Source organism: Halichoeres trimaculatus, unplaced genomic scaffold (genome assembly GCF_033239565.1).
Source record: "Halichoeres trimaculatus isolate MK-OKI-2021-1 unplaced genomic scaffold, fHalTri1.1 fHalTri1_scaffold_6, whole genome shotgun sequence".
NCBI lineage: Eukaryota > Metazoa > Chordata > Actinopteri > Labriformes > Labridae > Halichoeres > Halichoeres trimaculatus.
Window position 1 is genome coordinate 19827043 of NW_027437184.1, and position 24776 is coordinate 19851818.

Here is a 24776-nt window from a genome sequence, read left to right on the forward strand (position 1 = left end):
ATGTTTTTCCTCTGTTTGTCATTTAATCTCATATAGGCCATACCCTATAGTTTTTCTGTGAGTTTATTTTTGAGTATTTTGACAGACACTATTTGAATTTAACTAAACTAATCTTCAATTTAAAGAATTTAAAAGTATAAAATGTAATTTATTCAGATTATGTCCTATAACATTCCTGTCGTGAAAGAACAAAATTCAGTTTCATCTTTCGCTTTTGTCTCGTTTTTCTATTTTAGATGAGTAATGTGACTGATGTGACTTTGTGATTGCCTATCAAATATTTTTCACTGTTTCCAAGGTTTTAATCTGTAATTTTATAAAACATCATAACTCACGATACCCACGTTTTAATTTGAAGCGGATTGGCTCTGAGTTTCCTGTTAGCATCAGGGCGTTACGTTTCCATACCTGGAGAGTGACTTTTGATTGGTGACGGCGCGCGCTGCACCTGTGTCTGCTATTCGCGAGACACACTGGCACTATCTCCCTTCAGGAGCACGCGGCAGACTCGTAGCGGGGATTTAAATGAAAGTTAAAACTCGAAAGCACGGTGAGTGAAATTAATCGGATTGAGATGGATAAAAATCCTCAGTTTTTAAACTGGCAACACGGAAATTTGTAAAATTCAGAACTTAATTTGATAACTGACAGCGGAACTTAGTTTAAACCGTTCCAATTTAGGCCTCATGTTGTCGGTTTGTGGTAAGACTCAATGACAGTTTTCTTTAACAACTTTTGCTGAAGTCAATTTGGTATTCGGTATGGAAACCATTCACTGAACATAACATGTATCAGATTGCTTACACTTTATAATTTTGAATTCGCCTTTCAACCTGCAAGCGTCATCTATTAAAAATAAGCAGTGAACGCTGGTTCAATTTATTGCGGGTTTCCACTAAGGTAATTCAGGTATCGGAGTTTTGTTATACCTTGCTATTTGACACTTTTTCAGAGAAATTTGAAAGAAAGCAGGTTTCAAAACTCGTCTTTCTGTGATTGCTGTGCTTGAAGGTGCTATAGTTGTTGACAGTGTACAGAATTATATCTCCTGTTATGAATTAATTAATTTATTTAAGTTTCAAGCAAAATAGCTTTTGAACTCATGACTAATTTCCAAATATGGTGTTGGACTCACCACCAAACAATTTAGGTAACCACATTGGCTTGGAAAGGTTGTCATTGTATAATCAACTGTGGAACTATGAACTTCTTTATTTCTTTTGACAGTTTTTGTCTCTATTGGATAATTCAACTTTTGTGTATCTTTTGTTTCTCCTCAGATTGGAGTGACCAACAGAAGGACTCTTCCTCCTGTCATCTTTGCATCTGACAGATTAGATGGAGGAGCTGCCAATGATAAAATCTGCCTCTGAACCCAGCTGTCTCTCTCCAAAGGCTTCATTGTCCTTTTTAACGAATGTTCAGGAAGATTCAGATCCACAGTCATCCTCTCCTACTGCTATGTGTATGACCTATACGCCACCACTACCTCCTCTTCTTCCTCCACCTCCCCCTCCTCCTCCTCCTCCTCCTCCTCCTCCACCACCACCACCACCACCACCTCTTCTCCTTCCTCCTCCACCTCCTCCTCTTGCTTTTGGTTCTCGTAATGTCGAGCGACGTTCCATGAAAAAGCTGAACTGGGACACCATCCCCAGTCAGCGTGTCTTGGGTAAACGTAATGTCTGGACAACGAAGGGGACTCAGAGGGATCTCGTGCTGGATATCAGGAGCATGGAGGAGCTGTTTAGTCATGTTGACAAACGGGCCTCGATACGCAACTCAAGGGTTCTGGGTCTGAAGAACAGTGATGGCTCGGACCTCTTTCCACAGGAGCCTCAGGTGAATAGCATCAGCGCCATTTCAGGAATTGTCTTTTTGTAAAACACAAGATTCATTTCCTTGAATTTTACTTACCATCCTGAGTGTTTATTGGCATGTAAACACACACTCTGAATGGGGTCACTGGGGAAGTAGTAGACAAACGAATAGGAACTTCATTTTGAATGTTACACTCTACACGCGTAATCAATGAGGAACTGCTGAATTTAAACTATATCTTCTTCCTCAAAGTTTGTGTGAATTACGTGTACTATTGGGTTTTAATTGTCATTTAGTGTCTAAATGGAATTTTATGTTTTTTCCTTGGCAGTAATTATTTGTTTTTTTACCCCTCTAGGTCACAATCCTCGACTCTAAAAAGAGTATGAATATTGGGATTTTTCTGAGACAATTCAAGAGGTAAGAGTGGCTTTTATCTGAGAGAGAATAAGAGCTACCAGAGGAATGAATTTCTGAAATGAATTATGGAAGCCAGCATCAGTGTTACAGATCAGAACCCGAGAACCATTATATATATGCGGTCAAACGTTGATTCAGAAACACTGATGCTAATACATTAGCCTTCTCCACTGGGTTGATCGTTATTTATTTATTTAAGGGGACAGTGCATATTCATGAACATTTCAGCACACACAGCATTCATGTTAACATGTCAGAGTTAGCCGTAAGGCTGATTTTCATCTATAGTCCCTGGCAAGCCAGATAGAAAAGGAGTTCACATAGATATTTTACATCACGGTAGGATCAAGTTACAGTAGTTTTACCAATACAAAAAGTGTATTTATATATACACACATACAGATTCAGATCCATGGAAATGGCTCATTAAAAATCATTCAAAAGGAAAGTCGATTGACAATTATGCCTCAGTTGATCAATACTTAAATCTTGAGAAATCATAGGGCTGACTCAGCTGAAGTAGGTTTGGTACCGTGCTTGACTGAAACTAGACTACACCTGTGTACTTAATTCTTTCTCTAATTGAGTCACTTTTTATTCATTTATTTATTTATTTTTCAATTTCTTACTAAGTCCATGTTTTCACACTTTAATGGCCAGTTGCACTCACAGGGGCCCTTGTGCAGTTGACCTTACATTTCCTTTTAATCTCACTTTAGCCTGTGTGACCTAAAATTAATCATATGTGCGATTTTATTGCCTGACTCAGGTCAAAACATCTTCCGCCTGCTGTTGTTTATGGCAGCACCTCTCATGATCCTCTGCTTGTCATTTGGGTCAGCATACCAAATCTTTGCATACAGAGATGGTGTAAATCATTCTGAACTTTTAAAATGGGAGTTATTTACCCCTGTATTTGAAAAAAAAAAAGAAGCTATATACCAACTCTTTTACCACTCCAGAAGAGTAAACGGGATATTTTCAAAATTGTAGTATGACATTGAAGTAAATATGTTGGAAAAGTATGATAATTTTCAAACAGTTTTATATATTTTTAAGCAAACCAGACAACTCCTACGTCTTTCAATCATTAAGCAGAGCAAATGTAAGAAAAAAAAAATACACCAATGATAATTAAAATTAACAGAAAACTAAAAAATATCATGCTTAAATGTGCCTCACTCTTCAGCACTTGATCCAAATTCTGTGCCCGAGCCTTATCGAGATGGTTTCGCTTTCAGCCAACAATCACTCAGCTGCTCTCACTTTGAATACCAAATTCTCTCTAAATGGTCTGCCTCATGTTATCAAATGTAAATGAAGTGAACTGAAGTGTGTCATCAACAAGAGTGCATTTGATGACGCCGTTTGAGCTCATTTAGTGTACATAGTGAAATGACACAGTTTCATACAAAGCTTTAACAGACAGAGATGTTTTACTGCTGCGGATTGAGGAAACCATATTTTTGTGTTTCCATCAACAGTGTCTTGTTAAAGTATTAGTTCACCTTGAACTTTCCCACATTTTGTCTGATAACAAGCACAAACCTTAACGTGTTTTGACGGGAGTTCATGTGATAGACCAACACAAAGTAACACATAACTGTAGAAGTCGTGGGGAAATGGAATGTGGTGTTCAAGATTTCTGATCTCTCACCCAGAGTTTCATTTCAATGATGGATTTAAAAATCAACAGACCTATTAAATTAATAATAATAATAATAATAATAATAATAATAATAATAATAATTCTTATTATTATTATTATCCATTATTAAAATAAACAGTATATACTACACAAACAGTTAAAATGTCTTTAACTCAGTAAGAATGAAACGGTGTAAACCAGCATGTGCCTCATAGGGTAATTGCTCCGTGCTTCTCATTCTTCAGTACAGTTTTCTATGTTTTTTTTTTATTATTATTTTTTTTAATCAATGCTTCCAGTGCTGGGTTTTAACCCCTCATTGTTTTTCATTTTATTTCAAAATGATCTAAACAGTGCCTTTAGGTAAGACCCAGCAGATTAATGACGTGAGATAAACCACACTGATATTGCAAATGCTCAAACCAGCAGAAAAACCTCTTTCTTTTTCTGTTTCCTTTTCTGTTGCTGTTGTTTGCTGTCTCCCTCTGCAGGCCAGTGGCAGAAATGGTAAAGGACATCGAACAAGGGAACTGGCTCAAATTTGGAGCAGGAAAACTGAAGGAGCTTTGTAAACAGCTGCCAGAAGACAGCGAGGTGACAACATTGCTCCCCCCCCTCACATTTTAGCATGTCTGCCCGTTTTCTTTTTTATTTCTCTGATGTATGATGTCCTTTAGAATTAATCATAACACAAATGTTGCACCTCTTGGTCAGGTGAAGCAGCTTTTGTCATTCAGTGGGAACCTCTCTGTGTTACCTGAGGCCGACCAGTTCATGGTGCAGCTGGTCAAAGTTCCAGGGTAGGTCAGGGGGAGGTTTTGTCAGTCAGCAAGCCTATTTTAGAGTACTGTATTAATCATGATTGGTAGGAATAGAATTCCAAAAACTTAAACAGCTGATGATCTGATAGGGAGTTTTGTTAATGTGTCTTCCTTTCTGCAGCTATGAGGAACGCCTGAAAGCGATGGTGCTTAGGGAGGAATTCTTCCCTCTTATGGAGGAGGTGAAAAAGTCAGTTGCTGTCATGACAAAGGGAGCTAACGGTAACATTCAACATAAACATGCTGAAAGTGTATCTGCATTCCCATTTAAAACACCTCATTTACACTTTACTGCTTTTACTTTTTCCCTCAGAGCTGTTGATCTGTGATGATCTCCACTCAGTTATTCGGCTGGTATTGAAAGCTGGGAATTACATGAATGCTGTTGGTATTTTTCCTAAAACTGTTTTATGTCTTTCAGTTTTTTCATATTTTCAATATAATATCTTCTTCTACTCTGTACTCATCTCCTAAATTCCCAAATTGCCCATCCACATTTATTCCTTTTTTACTCAGGGTGGTTACAGTGCGAATGCTATTGGCTTCAGGATGACATCTCTGCTCAAGCTGGCAGACACCAAGGCCAACAAGCCGGGGATGAACCTCATGCACTATGTTGCCAAGGTGAGGAGGAGTCTGAGACGGACGAATGGTCAAATGAACAAAATGTTATAAAAATCTATCATGCTTTGTCTGTAGCACTCGCATGACTGATTCACTCTTTACATCTCTCCCCGTCTTTACCGTTAAACAACAGCAAGCTGAGGAGATCGATGCGGAGTTGCTGACTTTTCCAAGCCAGCTTGAACACGTCAGCATGGCATCAAGGTGACCATCATAGGCTTGAAATCACAAAATGTAAAAATCAGATTCAGACTGCCATGTTAGTGTAATCTTGAGATCCAATCTACTTTGTTTTTCTTTTTTTGCATGATTAACTTATGCCAGTGTGGCTTCATGTTTCTTGTTGCTGATTTAGAATTTGCAAAGAGGAGGTCATCTCAGATTTTGAGAGAGAAGTCAAGAAGGTGAAGGAGGTGAAACTGTACAGCAGCAGACATGCTGGTCTCTTACAGCAAATGGAGACATTTTTTCTGGTGGAGTTTTACTTTATTTCTTTATCTGAAGTGTGAAAAATTTTTGAGCTGTACAGCCGAACTTGTGATGATGCTGCAAATGTTGGATTCTTTCTGCCTATTTAATGTCATCATTTCTCAGAGGGCTGAGGCCAAGCTAGCCGACGTGGAGTCATCTCTCCAGGAGCTTAAAAGTGTGAGTGACCACGTGGCTGAGTATTACTGTGAGGACCCAGCTACATTCAAACTGGACGAGTGCTGCTCCATCTTTCATTCATTTTACAAACGCTTTGAAGCAGCTGTACGGGTGAGATGCCATGACATGGCTTACATCATAGGGTGATATTAACAATATGTGTTTAATTGACACCTTGCAAACAGTAACTTAATTTAAAGATCCTTTTTGGTTGTTATTTAATCTGCCTTTTTTGTTGTCTGTCAATGTGTTTTATCTTTTTTTGTATTTTATCTCTTTTTGGTTTGCTGTAGGAGAACAAAGAGCGGGAGGCAGCAGAGGAGAGGCGCAAGCAGAGGGAGAGCGTGCGCACTGCAGCCAAACGCCGCTCCACAGTATCCTGTCCCAGAGCTGAGCGTAATCAGGATGACTCCAGCCTGGAGTCGGTCTTACATGACTTCCTCACAACTGCTCCAAAGGGCGTTTCCAGATGCAGGAAGAACACGCTACCTGCTGTCAAAGGACCCCCTCCTGTGTGCAGTTTAAAAACGATTTCACCTGTTGCTAAAACAGATACTCCTTCTCGAACAGGACCAGACCTGCCTGAGAGCAAACAACCTAAACTGCAGAAAGAGGAGGAGCCGCTTCTGGAAAACAAAGAGGAAGCTGAGAAGATGCGCGAAATCACTCGGAAGGTGCTTCACTACCAAAACAGCCGTGATGGGGACAAAGTAAATGGCACTCCTCAACAACCAGGAAAAGGCATTGACACAGAAGCTTCCCCCAGGACCCCCCAGCCCAGATCTAGGGACTATTTCTTTGCTAACAACTCCAGCTCCCCATGGACTATCCTGAGCCCTTTGACCTGTTCTCCAGGGAACTCAACCCCAGAAAACAGACGAGCACATCACCTCAGAAGACCTTTGTCATTAGGTGGAGACGACCTGGATGATGCAGTCTGGGAGAATAATCCCTCCAATCAGGATGCTGCAGCATCTCCATCTTGTGCTTCCTCATCTCTTCCTGAGTGCTCCAGCAAGAGGGCTGCATCCCGAGCTCCACTCCTTAGATCTGTTTCTGTGGATGAACCTAGAAGATCTCCAGCTACTCTTTCCCGACTGGGAGAACTGTTCCACAGAAACATCTCCCAGAGGTCACAGTCCTCTAGCTCGAGGACAGAAGTAATGAAGGAAGCAGGAGAAAGAGATGGTCTACTGCTGAACAGGAAGACCCATGTAGAGGGACAGGTGAGCACCTCGGGGTTCAGATCCTTTTTCAGACGAATCGGAGGCAGAAATAAGCTGGAAGATGTGGACAGACAGCACTTCAAAGGATGCTACACGTGATCTTATTTTTTAACACAGAGACAGAGAGCAAGCTTTTATTTTCTAATTACTTTGTCTGTCTTTTTTTTACTCTACACGTTTACCTTTCAGTGGAGCCAAAGCAAATGGGAACTTGTTTTGGGTCTTGTATGGGTCTATGGATTTTGAACCAAAAATCATATAAATTTTCTTTGTTTTAGTCTTTTTTATGTGTCTAATAAAGGGTAATTACCTTTTTCAGTTGTATATGTTTATGAATTATGCACAAAACATTTCTTTTTGCTTTTTGGTCACAAATTCTTTCTCTTATCTTTTTTGTTAAAACCTGGAAAGTTTGACTGTCATGAACATCTCTGTAGGCTGGACTCAGTTTTAAAGCCACTCTGCTGAGCACAGCTCAGATGGAGATGGACGGGAAATCTTTGCTGCTGCTCTCCTTGCTTTGGCTTTTCATGTATGCACATGAAAGAAAGGTAAGGTTTGCTCCCCCTTCTGACTTTGGCATTCCATGTAGGTACATGGAAGGGCAGCTACCAGAGCAGAGCCATACCACCACCATTAAACTTACTGGATGCAAACAATTGTTTTAATGAGTGTCTAAAATGTGTATCTTGCATTATTTCCCAATCTTTTAGTGTGTTCACATTCAATATCAGATGGAAGAAAATCAGTTAAGTTTGTGTAAAATGAGGAGTATACAAAAACTCTTGCACTCTGAGCCTGGTCTTGGCAACAACTGCTCAGTTTCCAGTCCTTAGATTTCACTTCATCTATTATTTCTTCTTCCTGTCAGGCTGGCTGAAGGCATTTGTTCTGGTAGCAGAGGAGTTAGCATGCTAACTTTGAGGTATTTTTCTAGCTTAAAGATACCACAAAGACAGAAAATGCCTGATTTTTCAGTGAAACTAGTTGTTTACTCTTCTAAAATGTCAGATTCTCAGCCAGTGCTGCTATCTAACCAAAACAATCTGAACAGAACACACTGCTGTAAGGCAAAGTCTGCCCCTGCACCAACACTGTGCCACCCTCATGCCTCTGCTCAGCAGTTGCTTAGATTTGGGGCAGAAAGAGAAAGAGACATTCAGCTGTTACTTTGGCAACAGGATTTGTTTACAGCCATTTTATTTGAGCTCTCACAGTGTTATAATACTCCTCTTCAACAAACTGTTTGACACAGACTCCTGTCTGACTGTTCTGTTGTCCTCCTACATTCATCCCACCCACTGGCCTGCACTGAATGGGGACATTTCAGCCTGGCATTTAAAATCAAGAGACACAAGAGGGAGTTTGGAAAAATATGGATGGCCTTCAAAAGAACTTCACTACTTTGCAATCCTGGAAATCAAGACTTTTGTCTTTGTTTTAGGAATTCAAGCTCTCCTTCATGTTGGACAAACAAAAACTTAAAGCAAGGTCTTTTAGCAAAGGAGAGATAATAATGTGACTCTGGGAGCAGCAGCCTGTTTGATGTAAAATGAGAGTGCCAGAGCACAATTGCACCATTGTGCTGGAAAGCAGAGTGCTCCTTAGAAGTATCTCATGTGAGTCAGTTCCTGAGGACTCAACATGACCTGCTGTCTCTCACCAGGGCTGTGCTGATCAACTATGTGTTCTGAGATTCTGTGTGTGTGCAGGTGTAAGATGAGAATCAGGGTTGAATAGGGAAGAGAAAGGAGGCGGGTTGGGGGTAAACTTGGACGGAGGGCTGGAGAGAGGGAGGGAGAACTGCAAGTAGCATTGTGAAGGAGCGTTAAAGCAGAGACGCAAGAGCAGGCAGACATCTTAAAGAGAGAAAAAACAGAGAGGAAATACAGGAGGAAAATTAGTGTTATTCACAAATAAAAGAAAGATTGTACAGAGAAAATCCTGGATTATTTTCTCACGGGGCTGCTGGACCAAAAAAAGGTAGAGACGCATTCAACATGTTTACAAAACACATTATATTTTGGTTGCTGTGAATACTTAAGTTATCTCTCTTCCTTAAGCTCAGCAGTATTAAGCTAGAGGGTCGTGTTTGAAGAAGAATATCTTCCTGAAATATAATCCCTGGCTCTTTACTACCATGACTGAAATTCATACTGTGGTAACTGTGGTGTTTTTTTTTGTTGTTTTAAATTTAATCCACCGTGGCAGCTATGAGCATTTGGCTGTTTATGTGTGATGTAGTATGATTTTATCAGAGGGGAAAAATGGTACTTCAAAAGTTTCTTTAAGTCATATTTTAGGGTTTAAGCTGACACTTGTTAGCCCAGTTTCCATATGATACACCTGTTGAGGAAATGCAATGGAGGGCAAAGTATCTAGAATTCAAAGTTTATGGTCACTGTGGACTATTTTATGTCTAACATTCGGACTTGACTGGTTGCACGATTGGAATTGTCAGTACCAGAGAAGATGTAAGTAAACATTTCATTAACTGTGTCCCCTGAAGGATCTTAACACACCTCAATGCAGAGGGTGACAAATTATACTTCGCCAAGAAATGACCCCAACGTAATCTGAACACGCCTAAGGATCAGAATTGATCAGAATTCTGATAAGAAGTCAGACACACTACTGTTGCACCATGAGGTCTGTAATTCTGTAATTCAGACAAAAAAAAAAAAAAGAAGAATAAAAATAAACACCTGAAAACACATTAGGTAGCTTTTATAAATACAAGTGGAAGTGTGTTTATAATGATTTTTAATTTAATTTCATATGTTTGTGATGCCATTTGTGTTCTCCTTTCACCTATGGCGCGTGCTTATGAAATTTTGAGATTATGTAAATACTTCGCCGTTTTATTTACATGACTTTATTACATTTGACTCTGTAATAACATCCAGTGAATTTAATCCAGTTGTAGATTTGTTTTAGCCACAGTCTGCCACTAGATGGTGCAATTCAACAATGGTTAGCTTGTTTCTGCTATTCAAGTATCTGAACATCTTGAGCCCAGAAACAGGAAGCCCCTTCAGAAAATGACAGCTGGGCCTCTAAACCATGTGGGGAGGAGAATAATTAATTTAGTCTGAATTTAAGTAAGAGTGATTATTATATTTTTCAAAATCAAAGGTAAACTAGCTAAAAGTCTGACGGAAAAGTCTGCTATCCTGTCATAAACCTTGTGTCCTTCACCTCGTATGAATGTGATATTGAGATCCAGGGCTGTTAATTATCCCCAACTTCTTCCTGCACAGAAAAAAGAGAAGTATCTGGAGAATCCAGGACACTTACCTGCTGAACTCCACAGTGACTAGCCGGCTCATTTCAAGATGGATAGGTAAGTGACAACTTAGCTGTATATAGATATCACCCAGCTGTGTATCTCTTAACTTTTACAGTATTCTTTGGTTCCCACATGTAATCTGGTGAGTTGTTGCCATCTTGGTAACATAAAACAGTGATTATATTCAGCTGTCACCTTTAAATAGCATTGATCAGTGCTGATATTAATGTCCTTCCTGCTCACTCTGATTAGGATGCATGCTGTTCTCTGTATGCATTGATGAGCCAGGTTTAAACATCAGGGAGCAGGAGCTGTGAGGGGCACATTGATTAACTAGCTAAATGTCACACTGGTGAACAATAGCAGTGCTGTCAGTAATTTCATCTTTCACATACATTTCATAATCCAAAGATATGTTTTCTTTTAAAAAACTTAGTTTGGCACAGGGATGACAGTTGGTGTTCAGTTTGAGTGTTGACTGTGCTAAAGGCAGCCATTTTATTAAGTTTATAGAGGTCAGCTTGTAATGTTTGTGCTTTTTCATCTGTTTTTAAGTCAATTGCTTAAGGTCACAGGAGCCTGACGAGACGTGTGAGAGTGTGTGCTACTGACAGCATGTGTTATTTTGCTCCAGGAGTACATGGCATGGGGTTGAAAAACACTAAGATTTGGGATTCTGTGCTGAAGCGTTTGTCTTTTATGGAGTCTGTTGCTGTAGTGGGTGTATATTTAGCCTCAAACTTACAGAGACAGCAGCTCATTGCACAGTCAACCCTCAAACTGAGTCTGGTACTGCCCTCCAGGCACATGTTGCAAGTGAAGGTGAGCTCATGGACACTGCTTGGAGTTGGGATTAGAGAGGATCATCAACCTCAGACTTGAAAATAATCAAAAATATATATTTCTAAGATTAAATTTAATTGCTGACAAAGATTTATGTCATTTTTGAAGGGTTTTATTGGTGGTTAATACACACAAAATACTGTAAAATACCTCTTTGGTGTGCTGAAAAATAAAATACAAAAGTACTAAAATCAGTTTGGTCGCCTCAAAACTCCTCACTGTGATTGGCTGTGGTGAAATTGTTAAAAGCAGTTGTGTAGACTATTGTGTAACCTCGGACTGTATACTAAAATGGACAACACAAGTGTTCATAGAGTGTGAAACCGAAAATACAGAGCTCCCTCTAGTGACTGACCGCAGTAAAGGTCATAATGGATGAAAAATGGGTCAAACTGTCAAATCATAAAAAGTAATCTTTTTCAAACAAGGTCCTTCAAAGCATGGTTGGTCAGTATCAGGCTGACTTATGCCTAATTATTTTTTTAAGGAATTTATTTTGAATAGCTATTTGATATTGAACAGGAAAAGGAATGACAGCTCTGTTGACAGTTTTGGCATCCTGCAGTGCTCTTTACCGGATTAGCAGAGTGAAAAGGGGGAAAGCGTAATGGAAATGAACATGGGAATCATTTAAATTTCGTATGTTTGAATTTTCTGCTTCACACCAACAAAAGAATCCATCTGGTCCTCTGTGGATTTAACCAACATGAAGGGTTTTTAAATGTGTATTTCTGTTTGTAGAAATTGGTGCTTAACCAGCCAGATCAACACCACTAGAGTAATATGTCATCACACAACAGACAGTTTTTTATCTTCTCATCTCACAGAGAGGATGATTAAAGTAATTTCAACAGATTACTTTAACTGTAATCATACAGCAAATTACTGTGATGTAGCTAAGAAAAGCCTTTGTCAATCCTTCCCTCAGTTTTAAATGAGTCACAACTGCTATTGTGGCTGTTTTGGAAACAGAATGAGAAGTGTAATACACCCAGCTTAAAGAGCCTCCCCCACACACCTCACTGCTGTACCAACCAAAGCTCCATTACTGCCTAACTCTCAGTTACTCTATCTCTCTTTGTGCTAATACCCATCTGACCACATTCACAAGGGTTTAGCCCCATTTAAAAATCCATCTAAGACATGATTTACCAGTTAGCTGAAAGAGTGCGCCCATAAGTGGAGCAGCTAATGAAGGCTTTTTTTTTTTTGGCAGAGACTTTGGAACAGAGAACATTTTATTCAAGAAAGAAAAGAGCAGTGTGATACATTTTTTATCTATGGTCACAAAGATGAATCAATCAAAGCAATCTAATTTTATACATATATTGGTTTATTTAAATGTGTGATACCCATTTATGAAAACATCAGCAGGGCATCCATCTATGTGCTTGACAGCGTTTGCCATAAGGTAAGATTTCATCTTCACATCATAGCAAATTTTTTTTACAGCAAGCTATGACAGGCAACTAACTTAAGTGCTGGTCTTAACTGTTGTGACATCATCAAGCATGTTTTATTTATAGTAACACAGCTTCAATCAAATATTTTGCAGGGAACAGCTGTGACGAGCTGTTAAAATGGCTGATGTGTGGCAAGGATTTACCGAAAAATCTTCAGGCTTCTGAACTTAATTACTGAAGCTTAAAAAAGTTGGACCCAGCTACCACTTAAGTGTTGAAATATAGATTTTACTACTGGTGTCTTCATCACCTTGTCATCCCCAGCTATTATAATACATTATAATGTAATCCACAGAGCCTCTATTCCAGTGCATGCCATGTACTCTTCACATGAGCTGTAATCTCAAAGAAGAAGCATGTGATGATGAATCTGGGCCAAAAATTATGTAACCTTTTTTTTTTTCACTAATGCAGAACTTTGTGTGTAACAGTCTTTGAAATTAACCTAGAAGATGCCCTTTTTGTTGAACAAACCCTCACATACAGGCGATGGATCATTCCAACCCCTGCTTTGTCAGAAACATGCTGCATGCTGGGTCCAAAGCTTGTCTCTACCTGGAGCCTTTTTTTTTAAACAACATGATCAGAGACCAGCTTTTATGATTTGGCCATCAGGGATGAAGAGCTAACTGGACTGTCTCAAAGAGAGGCAGAGAGAGAGAGCAGCCATCTGTGTGTTCTGCTGCACTGGATGCAGTCTCCATGGCAACATGGTGCTCCCGCAGCAAAAAAATCCTGGGAAGATGGTTTGGTCCCCACCCCCATGCGCATGCACATACATGCATGAGGATAGTGCTCATGCATTTGCTGTTCATCCAAATACTGAGAGATTTTTTAACATAAACACATCACTACAGTTTTTTAACTCAAAATATCTTCATTTACCTTTCAACTTTTTTGTTCCTAATCACTTCCTCTCTGCTTCTTTGCTTACACTTTTTTACCTCCTAATTTAATCTCACATTTTCCTTTTTTTTTCACCATCCATCAGCCCTTTAACCTCCCATTCTCACCATCTCCAGCCATCAGATGAAAGTTCCCAGCAGGATTTGGTCATCTCATCTGTCTCTCAGATATCCTGTGTCCTCAACCTGTGTGTACAGGACAGTGAGAGTAGTAGATGTGTCCTCCTGTCTCTTTACTCCTCTGACTGCTTCCCTTACATTAAGTACACCAGTTCTCTGTATGATAGTTTTGCCTCTTTTTCTACTTACACATGCAGTCAAAGAAAAGACATATAGAGGAGGCGAGAAAGAGAGGGTGAGGACAGGAGTCATAAAAAAAGAAAAACCCTGTTTCTTTGTTGCCATCTCCTCTTCACTTGGCTCATCTCACACACTATTGGTCCATCTGGCCCCCTCCCATTTTCACACCAGCCACTCAGGTTGTACAATCTCCCTGTATCTCTTGCCTCCTAAGAGCCCCCTCCCTCCCTCTTTTTCTCTCTCTTTCTCTCTTTCTGTTTCTCCCTCAGTGCTTTCCCTCCCGCTTGAACACACATACACGCCAGATCCCGATCACACACACGCACTCACTCACGCCCTGCTCCTGCCTCCCTCGCTGTGAGTGAGGTGCTTTTTTCGCTCTGGTGATGTCGGGTTCGGCCGACATGTTTTGCTCCCTGTGGAGGAGGAGAGTGCGCTGAAACTTCCTTGTACCTCCTTCTCCTATCTGTCAGGATCCCACTGTAAGTAAGTCTCTCTTCTCTCTTCCATCCTTTGCTTTCTCATGCCTTCCCTGCCTCATTCCTTCATCCTCCACTATCTTCATCTCACCCTGTTCTTCCCCTGGCAGAGGATGCTTCTGTCACGTCTCTCCATCTCCTTCCTGGCTCCCCTCCCCTCCTCTCCCACATATAGTCTATGTTGTCTGTATGCAAACTAATGCCGCAGGCCAATCTCTGCCCTATGACTGGTTTGGACTGTGCAGCATAACCTGTAAATATTTGCTGCCTGTGAACAGACCAGACCTGACCTGACTGTGATTATGAGAGGAGAGACAAGCTGCAGTTATCTTTGCTGGATGACATGATGATACTCTGTTGTGAATGCAGACCGTCTGACACTCAAAATAATAGTTTGTAGCTGGATGATATTTATGAAAAGCTTCATTTAAAAACTGCTCTCATTGAATGTATTTGTGTGTATTTTCTGGGGGCTAATTTATAGAACAGATGTTTGGTACATTTAACAGACTTCTTGAAGTCACTGACTTTATTTTATTTTAATCACATAATCACAGACAGCTTTAAAACCTCCATAAACCCGTTTTCGTGATTTTTTCAGTTTCTGATTAAATAAATTACAGCGATTTGGTGATTTCTACAGCCTTGTAGTCTCAGAAAACCTCTTAAAACTCTTAGAATTGTATCAATAATGCATCAGCGTTAAGCTTTAAAGAACACTGGTTTTACTTAGTAAAGTTGCCTGAACTCAGGCAGCGAGGTCAGACAGTTTAAACCAAATCTTATTTCAAAATCTACAAATAAACAGTTCATAAAATCTTGAGCAGCACTAAGGGCTCCTGTGGGAAGTTTTTGTTGTCTAAATATCAGACTGAAATCTACTGATTTTTCATTTTAGCCTATAGAGGCAAAACAGACCATTAGAATAAAGACAGATTATTTCTTTTAAGTTATTGTTTTTAATGTCTGAAACCGAGGGTAAGTGCTAGATAAAGTTGATGACAGCAGGCTACGGAAACAGCATATTTAGCCTTTTTCATGCAAAATTTGTCTCTGTAAGTCATACATTTTACAGTACTGATAATGAATGATGCATATAATATGTAAGACCAGCAAAGATATTAGACAAACTTTTTTTTTTACCTAGGTCACCAAAGTTGGCTGCCCCCCTCTCACAGGAGCTTTAACTGTCTGTTTTGTGAATGGAGCATATTCTTGAGGCACCACAGTCAGGGTATACACTCTGTGCAGAAATGGGTTGGGATGTTGAACAAGAGCATTTTCCTGACGTTGTAATTGCAATCCAGGGGCACCTCTGGGTGCTGTGAGGGAATCAGAGACTGGAATGTCAAGCTGGCATGAGAGGAATGTCACTGGAGCTGAGAGGAGGGAGCAGGGATGTGAACCTGGTCACATGATACATGATTCAATGACCTGTCATCAGTACTGTATTTTCAGCTCCATTTGTTTATACCGTCATAGACATCCTTCCTGAGTTCTTTCTGTTTCAGTGTTGATGGTTGGTCAGAGGTCTTTCACCATGCTATGACATGAGCTCATTTAAAACAGTTTGCTGAGGCGGGTACACAAAGAGGGACACATAGATCAAATGTCTCATGTTTACAAATCTTCAAAGTAGCCATAGCTGAGAAACTCAAACACTGTATACTAAAATTTCCTGCTTCGTCCCAGGCTCTAATAAAACTTAATAATTTAAACTTTGAAATGTTTCCTCAAAAATTATGAGTGAACAAACTGTGAAAACTACAAAACCTTAAGCCACCATCAGCCAAAAGCTTAATTAGCTTGTCACAGTTGAAAACTGTTTTTTTTTACCGTTAGTACAGCTAAGTCACAACAGCTGACATTAGCATGAAAACTAATAGCTAACCTGGCATCACTATCTTGATCCATAGCTAGCTAATTACTTATTACCTGGTGAGCAGTTAAAATATCTTGTATGAAGTTGAATGCTAATGAAGCCACCATCATTAGCTGTAGCTGATGGGCATTCTTGATTTCTATGTTGTTAGTTATAGTAAGCCCAAATGTCCCTCTTGGGTTAATTGTTTGTTAATGATCCCAGAAGCATAAAAATGACAGCTTTTTGTCAGATTATCTTCTTTTTAAAACACGGAAGCACGACACAATAACAACATTTAAGCTTCTCGCTCTGAGTGTTAGGTCAGGGGTAAATGGCCACTGTTTGATTTGTCAGCTTACAGTTGTAACCTGTTGATGTGTGTCCACACCCTTGTCCCCCTTGCAGACTTGACTCTCTATAAAGTGATTCTGTTGCCATAGGTAACAGGAACAGTTTCCTTCTTCTTGCCACATGGCCAAACATGTGTTTCTGTGTATTGTAAAGGTTTTTTTTTTCTACGTTATTCTGGTGTAAGACCATTTAAAACTACTGAAAACTCTTCCTGACAAATTTGCACTCGGCCTCAAAGTCATAAAGAAGAGGAAGGCCTCTCGTGCTGAGGTCTTTGTAACAGCCTGACAAGGTTGAATTGTAGTGCCCTTCAATGGTTAATAGGGCTTAATGACTTTTTAAATTTTGATTTCATTGACACTCCCCAGTTTTTATCTCAAAGTCCCTCTTTAAGACATCATCCTGTTTGATAACATTTTTTTATTGTCTGGCCTGGTCACATTTTTATTGCATCTTAGTGGCTCCCTTGACATAATGAATTGACAAAAAGAAAGATACCTACCTCTAATATAACATTATGGTGACAGAAAAGCCTTCAGATTTTTGAGGCAAAGATTTCTTTTAATCAAATATTGAACTGTGACTTTTGTTTGATATTAATGATTTGTCATTGAAACATTGTGTTAGTCTTTAGGCATTTTGTAAACAGATGACAGATATATCATTTTAGTGTGTGCCAGTCTCATAACATGTAATAAGTTAAATTTAGCAGTATTTCTCTGTTCAGGGAGCTCTCTGCCCTTTTATGTGCCTACATGGGATGCAAAAGTCTGAGGTGGGAAGAGCACACCTCCCCTCTCTTTCATGTATAAAAACTCCATGCAGGAAGAGCAGCAGCTCAGACCTCAGTGACAATATGATACTGACAAAGTTAAACAGGTGGGAAGCATAAGGCGTAGGCAGGCTAAGACAGTTTGAATAGAAGGCAGTTTTTGCTATTTGCCAATAGGATGCATTGTTGTAATAATCTGAGCTTTCACCTGATAGGAGCTGGAGTTAGGAGCAGCAGATGTTCTGTGGCTGAGTTTGACATCATGGCCTGCCTGAACTAAAGCTATGCTCAGTCTAATGAAGCAGTTTTGACTTCAAAGAAGTAGTAAAGGGTGAATTTCTCATCTTTCCTCAGAGTTAAAAAAAAAAAAAAAAGATTTTTCAATTGCATTAAATGTCACCTTGTTACAGCTTCGTCTACAGAGGCCACAAAGGGACTGCATGTGAAGCCAGTAGGATAATTGTGTTTACTTGGCTGAAGTGATGAGGTAATAGACATGACAGAGTCACAGTTATTTTTACAGGCATATTTGTTATATGCTGATTTCTATTTCTATTCTATTCAAATCAACTGGATGTTGCATGTGAAACCTTGAGTTAAAGTTAAAGTTTTGAACGGCTTGAAGGCTGATAACAAAAGATACTGCAGGCTCAACTGTTGTCTGTTCTTGTTTGAATAATACGTGTCTGCGTTTCGCACACATATCTTGTACTTGAGGAATAAACAGATTAATTTGTGATGGCATGGCTGTGCTTTGGCTGGGGGCAGTCAGGTCTCCAAAGCATATTCAACTCTATTTACTTGGTATTGTTGGGAGGAGAGCCATGTGGTGAAAGCTCAGAGACAGAGCTGAACGATGCCGTCATGTCATGTTGGATATATTTAGACAGATCCCTTAGGGGGTTTTAGCAAAAGCATGGGCCATATTGTACCAGCTTTTGAGCGTTCCACAACACATCTGCAATGAAAACCCTTGTTCTACATAGCTTGATCAACATCTTAATTCAATCTAACATGCAGACGAGATAAAAAGCTGCGGGATGATTTTAAACTTTTACAGAAAGCAGTTGAATGTATCTTAATGTAACAGAGATTTTTGTGTATGAAATGCTGACAGATGCTGCAAGAAATTAACACTCAAGGCTGTTAAAGCAACACCTATTCCTTTCTATTGACCTATCTTTACCATCAAGCTTTGGAATTCTGACCTTTATTATATTTTACTCTGATAGCTCCCTGATGTAGAATGCAAAATGTACTTATTTGTGTTATACTGCTTCATCCTAAGCAGTTTCCAGTGAGGAAGATTTTCAGAATAACAATGGGTGTCATTTTGTCATGTATGGTGAGCGGGTGGATATACAATTGGATTAGAATCTCAACAGGTTGAGCAAGGCCCCGTTATTAGGCAATATACAGTGTCAACAGACAGAGGTAAAGAGGGAACTCCTTCCTGCAGATTGGTTGTTGTGGTGCTTTAACCAACCACAATCAAGCATCAAAAAATGGGTCTTAAATGATGCTAAGATTTCCCCAGTTAAAAGAGGTAAAGCACTTGTTCTGTTGAAAGAAAACCAAAGGATTAGTTACAGTTGCTGACCTGTGAAAACAATGCTCTATTGATGTTCCTTTGTTCACTGTCTTTGATTGTGATCCCTGAAGCAGTCATGCATTGGTTCATTACTTCTACAAGGACAGTTACTGTCCCTTGGATGTGAGGTTGGTGTTCCTCTGTTTTTATAGAAACAGCTCTTATTAGAAGCTGTTTTCTTCCAAGCAAGAAAAATACAGTTTATATTTGACCTAAAGTGTGCTGAATACAGTGTTTGTCAAATGCAGTGTAGTAGTGTGTTAATGGCCAAAGCAGACCATCATTTCCAGGGCTACAGGGTTAAAGAAAACATGTTATTTGGCTATTGATTATGGATTATGGTTGATGTGTGAGAGCACGCTGTGTTGGAATTCTGTTCTGGGATCAAATTAAAACCACTTGTAATCAGCTTTAATTGAAGCTCAGTTTATAGAATTGCAAAATACACCCTGGCACCATGTTGTGTCAGTACAGATAAAAGAAGGGGCTCTCAATTCAACACTCCTAACTGGACTCTATCTGTGTTTGGAAACACTCTGATTTGTTTTCTGTCTCATGTTTTCCCATCGACATGCTTCTGTAGTAATGATGTGTGTGCACCTGTGTGTCTGTGTGCTTGCGTGTCAGAGAGAGAGCGGTGTGTTAATATGTTGATTTAGGCGGTTCCTGTGACACATTCCTGCCCAGCTTGGCTCGGATCAGGCAAGCTGATAATTTTAGCCGGGGCTTATGTCAGTCAGGCCTGCTGTGTGTGGACAGCAAAGAGAGGGTACCTCTCCCGGGACATTCGTCATCCACTACATCATCTTTGCCACAGGACAGTACAGAATAAACGTGTGTTAGTCAGCCGGCACTGGCAGGCTTCTTGTTTTTCCAGCAGCAGCTTTGAAAATGGCATCATAAATATGTAGACACTGTATGATTTTTTTTTCAAATAAGGAAGGGTTGCATTCCCCTGCCAAAATAAAAGCTTCTAAAAAACAGTGCTTTTATTTTGCCTGACTGGAATGTGCTAAAGGTCACACTACTAGTCCCCCTGTATGTGCAAAGGTTTGCTAATGTGGAAATCCTAAATCTGCTGATCAATCAGCAATTGATAAAATTTGTAATCCCCTTAAGTAAATGAATTTCTACCCTAAGCTTTAACGCTCATTAATGATTCAGTGCCATTGTTTTCTAAGCATGTTTGCGTAATATGAGGTCATGTTGCATAAAAAAATCATCTATAACATCCCACACTGTGTTTGATCTTGTCTGTTTTTGTGATATTAAGGGCAAGTGAGCAAAGCGCCCATGGCTAAGTGCTTTTATTCCGCTGTTGTTGTGCTTATTTTCTGGATATTTGGCTCTTACATAATCCACTTTTTGACCTTTTTTTTTCTACAAGCACCCAGATGATGAAAACCTCTAAACTTCCCACGTACCTGGATGAATAAACACTCACACAAACACATGGAAGAACTCACCATCATTGTGGCCTCAGCTCTGTTACGCCATGTGTCGTGGGGCTGTTTATGTTAATATATGTTTAGCTTCAGGCGTCTATTCGCTCAGTTATTTAAAGAAACAAATTATTTCAGGATCAGCTTGTCTACCCCGTGGCACATGCTCCTCTCTCACTGAAGTATTCTCACTGCTGAGAGATAGATAGAGGGAGAGGGTCGTGGAGGATAGAAAAAAAAAGAGGTGAGGAATCTGTGCGTCATGTAATATTCCCTTTGAATTTACTCAGCTGAAATATATTTAAAAATAAGCTTTAAAATGAGGATTCATGTCGTGTGCTCAGACTTTTGTTTTGAAGGATTATAACTGTCCATGTAAATTCTTTGATGTTCTGGTGATGTAAGAAGAATGAATGTCATTGTCAAGAGGGTTTGCTTGGTTTTCAGATAAACTCAGATGAGATTAAAAAGAAAAAAGGGGCTGCATTTTCTCCACATTTCTTCCGATTTGAAGAGGTTGTGACAGGATGAGAGTGTTTGCTTACGCTGGCTGTGCAGAGATGTGAAGGAGGATCCATCTGAGCTGCTCATGAACCAGTATCTGAGGGCTTAGCTGCTGCTCTGATGTCTGCCTTGATGTTTCTCATGTCAAGAATTTCTTGATGAAGTTCTGTTTGTAACAGAGGTAATGTTAGGCTTGAAAATGTTTTGATGATTGCACGTGTTTCAGAAAAACAGAGTAACTGTAAAGTAAAAAGTCAGTTTCTACCAAGAAAGAAAGAACTTTCTCCTAGGTGCTAGCTATTCAAATCACAAACACTGAGATCTAGATGCATAGATATGATATGCAAGAGATAATGTATAGTGAGCAGGTGGTTCTTGACAGAGTGAGCAGAGTGTTGCACTGGAGAGTACTTATCTCATTCTGAAGGATACCAACCATCAGTTAAACACAACTATCAAACTACCGACTGACACCAACAAGTACACATAAAACTTTGATTTTAAAAAACTTTACTGATAAAAGATGGTTTATTCATAAGGCTAAATGAAATTACCCCACCCCCCTTGACTCAACAGTTGCTAACATGATCCTGATCAGCCTCCTTGCAGAAGAAATTAATAAGCTGGGAATTTGAATTCACAGTTAAGAGGAAATATTGACCTGATCATTTACTTTTATCTCACTACCTTTTAAACGTGCGTGTTTTTTCCTGCTCTTAAAAATCAGTTGGAGATAGAAACCGGTGTTTTTGCCATGGTGTCAGCAGGCAGAGGTGAGATGTGCTGGAGTTTTTGGGGGGCTTTTTTGATATGAAATGTGTGTGCCAGAAATCAAACTCCCTAACCACTATGTAGAGGATATAACATTTTGTAGTGCTGTCTGAATTCTGAGTGAGCATGGTAGTCATACCCTACAGAGTCCACTTGGTGTATCCCACAATGCATTTTGAAAAGTAGTGAATAAACAATGCTCACTGTGTGAGCAGTGTATACTGTCATGCATTGCGGCTCAAACAAAAAACATGGCTGAGCAAGAAATAAAGAAGAAATTAGCTCAGAGTAGTTAGTTTGTAATTAGCTTAGAGTGTATCAGTAGATTTATAAAGGCCATTAAGTGAAAAATGTTTCACAGAAAAATCTTTTGAAACAAGGGAACAGTTAAGACAAAGTCAGCCACTGGACACTCAAATATGTTGTGGTGCCAATATACAGTTGGCATTGATTTATTGAAAATAACATGTGATACATTTATTAAGATAAGATAAGATAAGATAAGATAAGATAAGATAAGATAAGATAAGATAAGATAAGATAAGATAAGATAAAAGATAAAAGATAAGATAAGATAAGATAATTCTTTATTGATCCCCAGAGGGGAAATTCAGGTATTGCAGCAGTACAGAACAAGTACAAGGGTAAGTATAGACAGTGCATTGACAGCGTGCCAATGCAGTGCATTATGTCTAATTATTGTGGAAAAATACGCAAAGTGTAATATTAGTTATCAGTGGAATCCATGCAGTTTTACAGTGTTCAAGAAAAATCAAAACTGTGAATCCCCAGCCAGTCATGAGCGATGTCTGTTATGTGACAGTGATATGTCACTGGTCAGCTGGTGACTGAGCAAGTAGTGTCCAAAACGTTGTTTTAATTTTGCTGAGTGAGTGCACTATGTAGTCAACTACATCTTATTCATTAAATAGTGAGTAGGGAGCAGGAATTGAGTGAGTGAATTAGAACATAATCTTTGATTAGGTTGTCTTTGGTGTCCCTGTAGCTCCTGAGACAGATATTATTTAAGATGAATAACTGTGACATAAAAATGGCAGCACTTCTTTCAACTGCCTACAGACACTTTCGTTTTGTGGGCCATGTTTGCTGTGGTGTATTTCCAATTCATGAAATGATATACAAAAAAACAGCAGATCAGTGGAAGCTTTGTGTATTTTATTGAAAATAATAGATGATTATCTTTCAGGGAGAAAATCTAAATTTTATTACAATTTGCGTAATTTAATTTCTCTTCATCCATTCTATGTCTGACCAGTTTTTTCACTGCCTTACCATATTTCTGCTGATCCTGCGACTAAAGTACCTCTCACTGCAAATTTTTGCACAAGCAAATGTAAAATGTGGCTCCTCTGGCCTGTGTGCAGCTTCCTCTGATTTCACAGGAAATTGGAGCAGATGACAGGCACAAAGAGAAAACCATGTTGAAACCGCCAATCTGCTCACTGAGGGGCTGAGTTGCTTATCTTGGCTGCCGTGTTGAGTTGTGATTATTTCACTATCAGTCTAAAACTTCTACGACAGCTTGAGTTGAAAATGATATGTATGCAGTTTTAATATTTGTTGGAGTTTGTGAGGCAAATACTTTGACAAAAAAAATCTGTTTTTGTTGTAAGTTCATAACAAAATTTTAACATAATAAATAAATAAATAAAATAATTGGATGACTGCTGCGTACAAACCTGATCACCTGCAGTTAGCTTCCTGCCTGGAAGCTAACTGTGAGCTCTATTTCAGTTGTGCAGTGTGCTTCACTCTCTCATAGTTCTTGTGGACTCATCTTGCACTGAAGTAAGGTGCATGTGTGTGGAGGTGGCTTCCACAATTTTTCTAAAGGATACTATTAAAGTCTAGCTCGGCTTACGCAGGAGAGGTTCTCCAATGTTGCATGACTTTGCACTCATCTGCAAGGAGGCAACTTGCCTTGCTCGCATCAAGAGCTTACTCAGCTGATATGTATTCTTTGTGCTGTAAAAATCGTCCAGTCACATAGTATAAATTAACAAAGATTTGAGCGAAAAAGATTTTAGATGTATGTGGGGTGATGACTTTGATGTCTGAATTATGTAACATTTAAAGAAACATTTTTGCACAAGTCTCCAATGTGCATAAAGCACAGGACAATTCCGTGGAAGTGCACACTCAACATACAATTTAACCCTCACACACCTGCTTATCCTGAGGCCAACTTAGATGTAAAGACAGCTGTGTGGCTGCCAAAGCATGTGAAAGGAAGCGTCAACCCATCAATCATCCAGTGATCTGCTTTCACGGTGGAGCTGTGTGTTTACAGTGAGCTGCTAACAAGAAGCCTCCGTGTTTACACATTATATGCACAGCTTATAATGTGTCTTTATGATGAATATATGATACACTGAGCACATGCCAATAATTCACCATTAAAACTCAAAGCTAGAATGACTATTTTCTTCAGTTATATGAACATAATCCAAAACTGGCAACCATTTAAAGAGAGGATAACCCAAAGGACATGTTGGCAATCTCTGATGTGCTAATATAGCCATAAACACACATGAATGAGTGTTCATATAATCTCATAATATGGGTATCTAATGTGCTAGCGAATCATGAAACATGGTGAAGCATGTCGCTCCTTCTTGTATGTTTCTGACTCATTACTATGCTGGTCATTTGAGGATCCCTGTGCTTTTTTTTCGCAGTGTGTGCAGCCGAGAGCACGTGCCTGCCAGTGTGGTGTGAAGGGGATGAGAAGTGATAGCTCTATATATAGAAGTATATGTATGTGCAGGCTTAAGACTGGACTGTGCATGCAGGGGAATGGAGGCTTGCAGAGCATACTAACAAGGGTTATACGCTTGCTGCTCTGCACGCATTGTCTATTAGCTCTGTATGCTGTGTGTTGTTAACTTAATGTTTTTGCACAGTCTTAATTGTGGTCAAACCTTCTGAGTGTGTTACATATGTGTTTGCATATGATTTGTGAGCAGCTAGAGA

At 39.4% G+C, this 24776-nt stretch overlaps 2 protein-coding genes across 5 annotated transcripts in view; both read left to right on the forward strand.

The window, feature by feature from the left end:
* The first annotated feature begins 423 nt into the window (after positions 1 to 423).
* On the forward strand, positions 424 to 7548 carry fhdc3 (FH2 domain containing 3). The gene is made up of 12 exons (XM_074671840.1): positions 424 to 550; positions 1281 to 1842; positions 2180 to 2241; positions 4381 to 4483; positions 4604 to 4689; positions 4832 to 4932; positions 5024 to 5094; positions 5227 to 5334; positions 5468 to 5538; positions 5690 to 5807; positions 5929 to 6093; positions 6276 to 7548. The coding sequence occupies exons 2-12, from the start codon at positions 1339 to 1341 to the stop codon at positions 7305 to 7307; spliced, it is 2421 nt and encodes an 806-aa protein (XP_074527941.1). The 5' UTR covers positions 424 to 550; positions 1281 to 1338; the 3' UTR covers positions 7308 to 7548.
* Positions 7549 to 10468: 2920 nt separating this feature from the next.
* trim3b (tripartite motif containing 3b) overlaps positions 10469 to 24776 on the forward strand; it is a 36957-nt gene continuing 22649 nt past the window's right edge. For 2 of the 4 annotated variants that reach the window (XM_074672075.1, XM_074672079.1), the window contains exon 1: positions 14278 to 14490. The gene's annotated coding sequence lies outside the window, so the exon portion shown is untranslated. Of the gene's footprint in view, positions 10552 to 14277; positions 14495 to 24776 lie in introns of those variants that run through there. The other 2 variants (XM_074672078.1, XM_074672076.1) reach the window with 2 other exon arrangements.

Excerpts from the sequence above, each read along its gene's own strand:
- fhdc3 (XM_074671840.1), top strand. The coding sequence starts at position 1,339 with ATGGAGGAGCTGCCAATGATAAAATCTGCCTCTGAACCCAGCTGTCTC. Across the intron at positions 4,484-4,603 it reads AGCTGCCAGAAGACAGCGAG|GTGAAGCAGCTTTTGTCATT; the intron begins GTGACAACATTG and ends CCTCTTGGTCAG. Across the intron at positions 6,094-6,275 it reads GCTTTGAAGCAGCTGTACGG|GAGAACAAAGAGCGGGAGGC; the intron begins GTGAGATGCCAT and ends GGTTTGCTGTAG.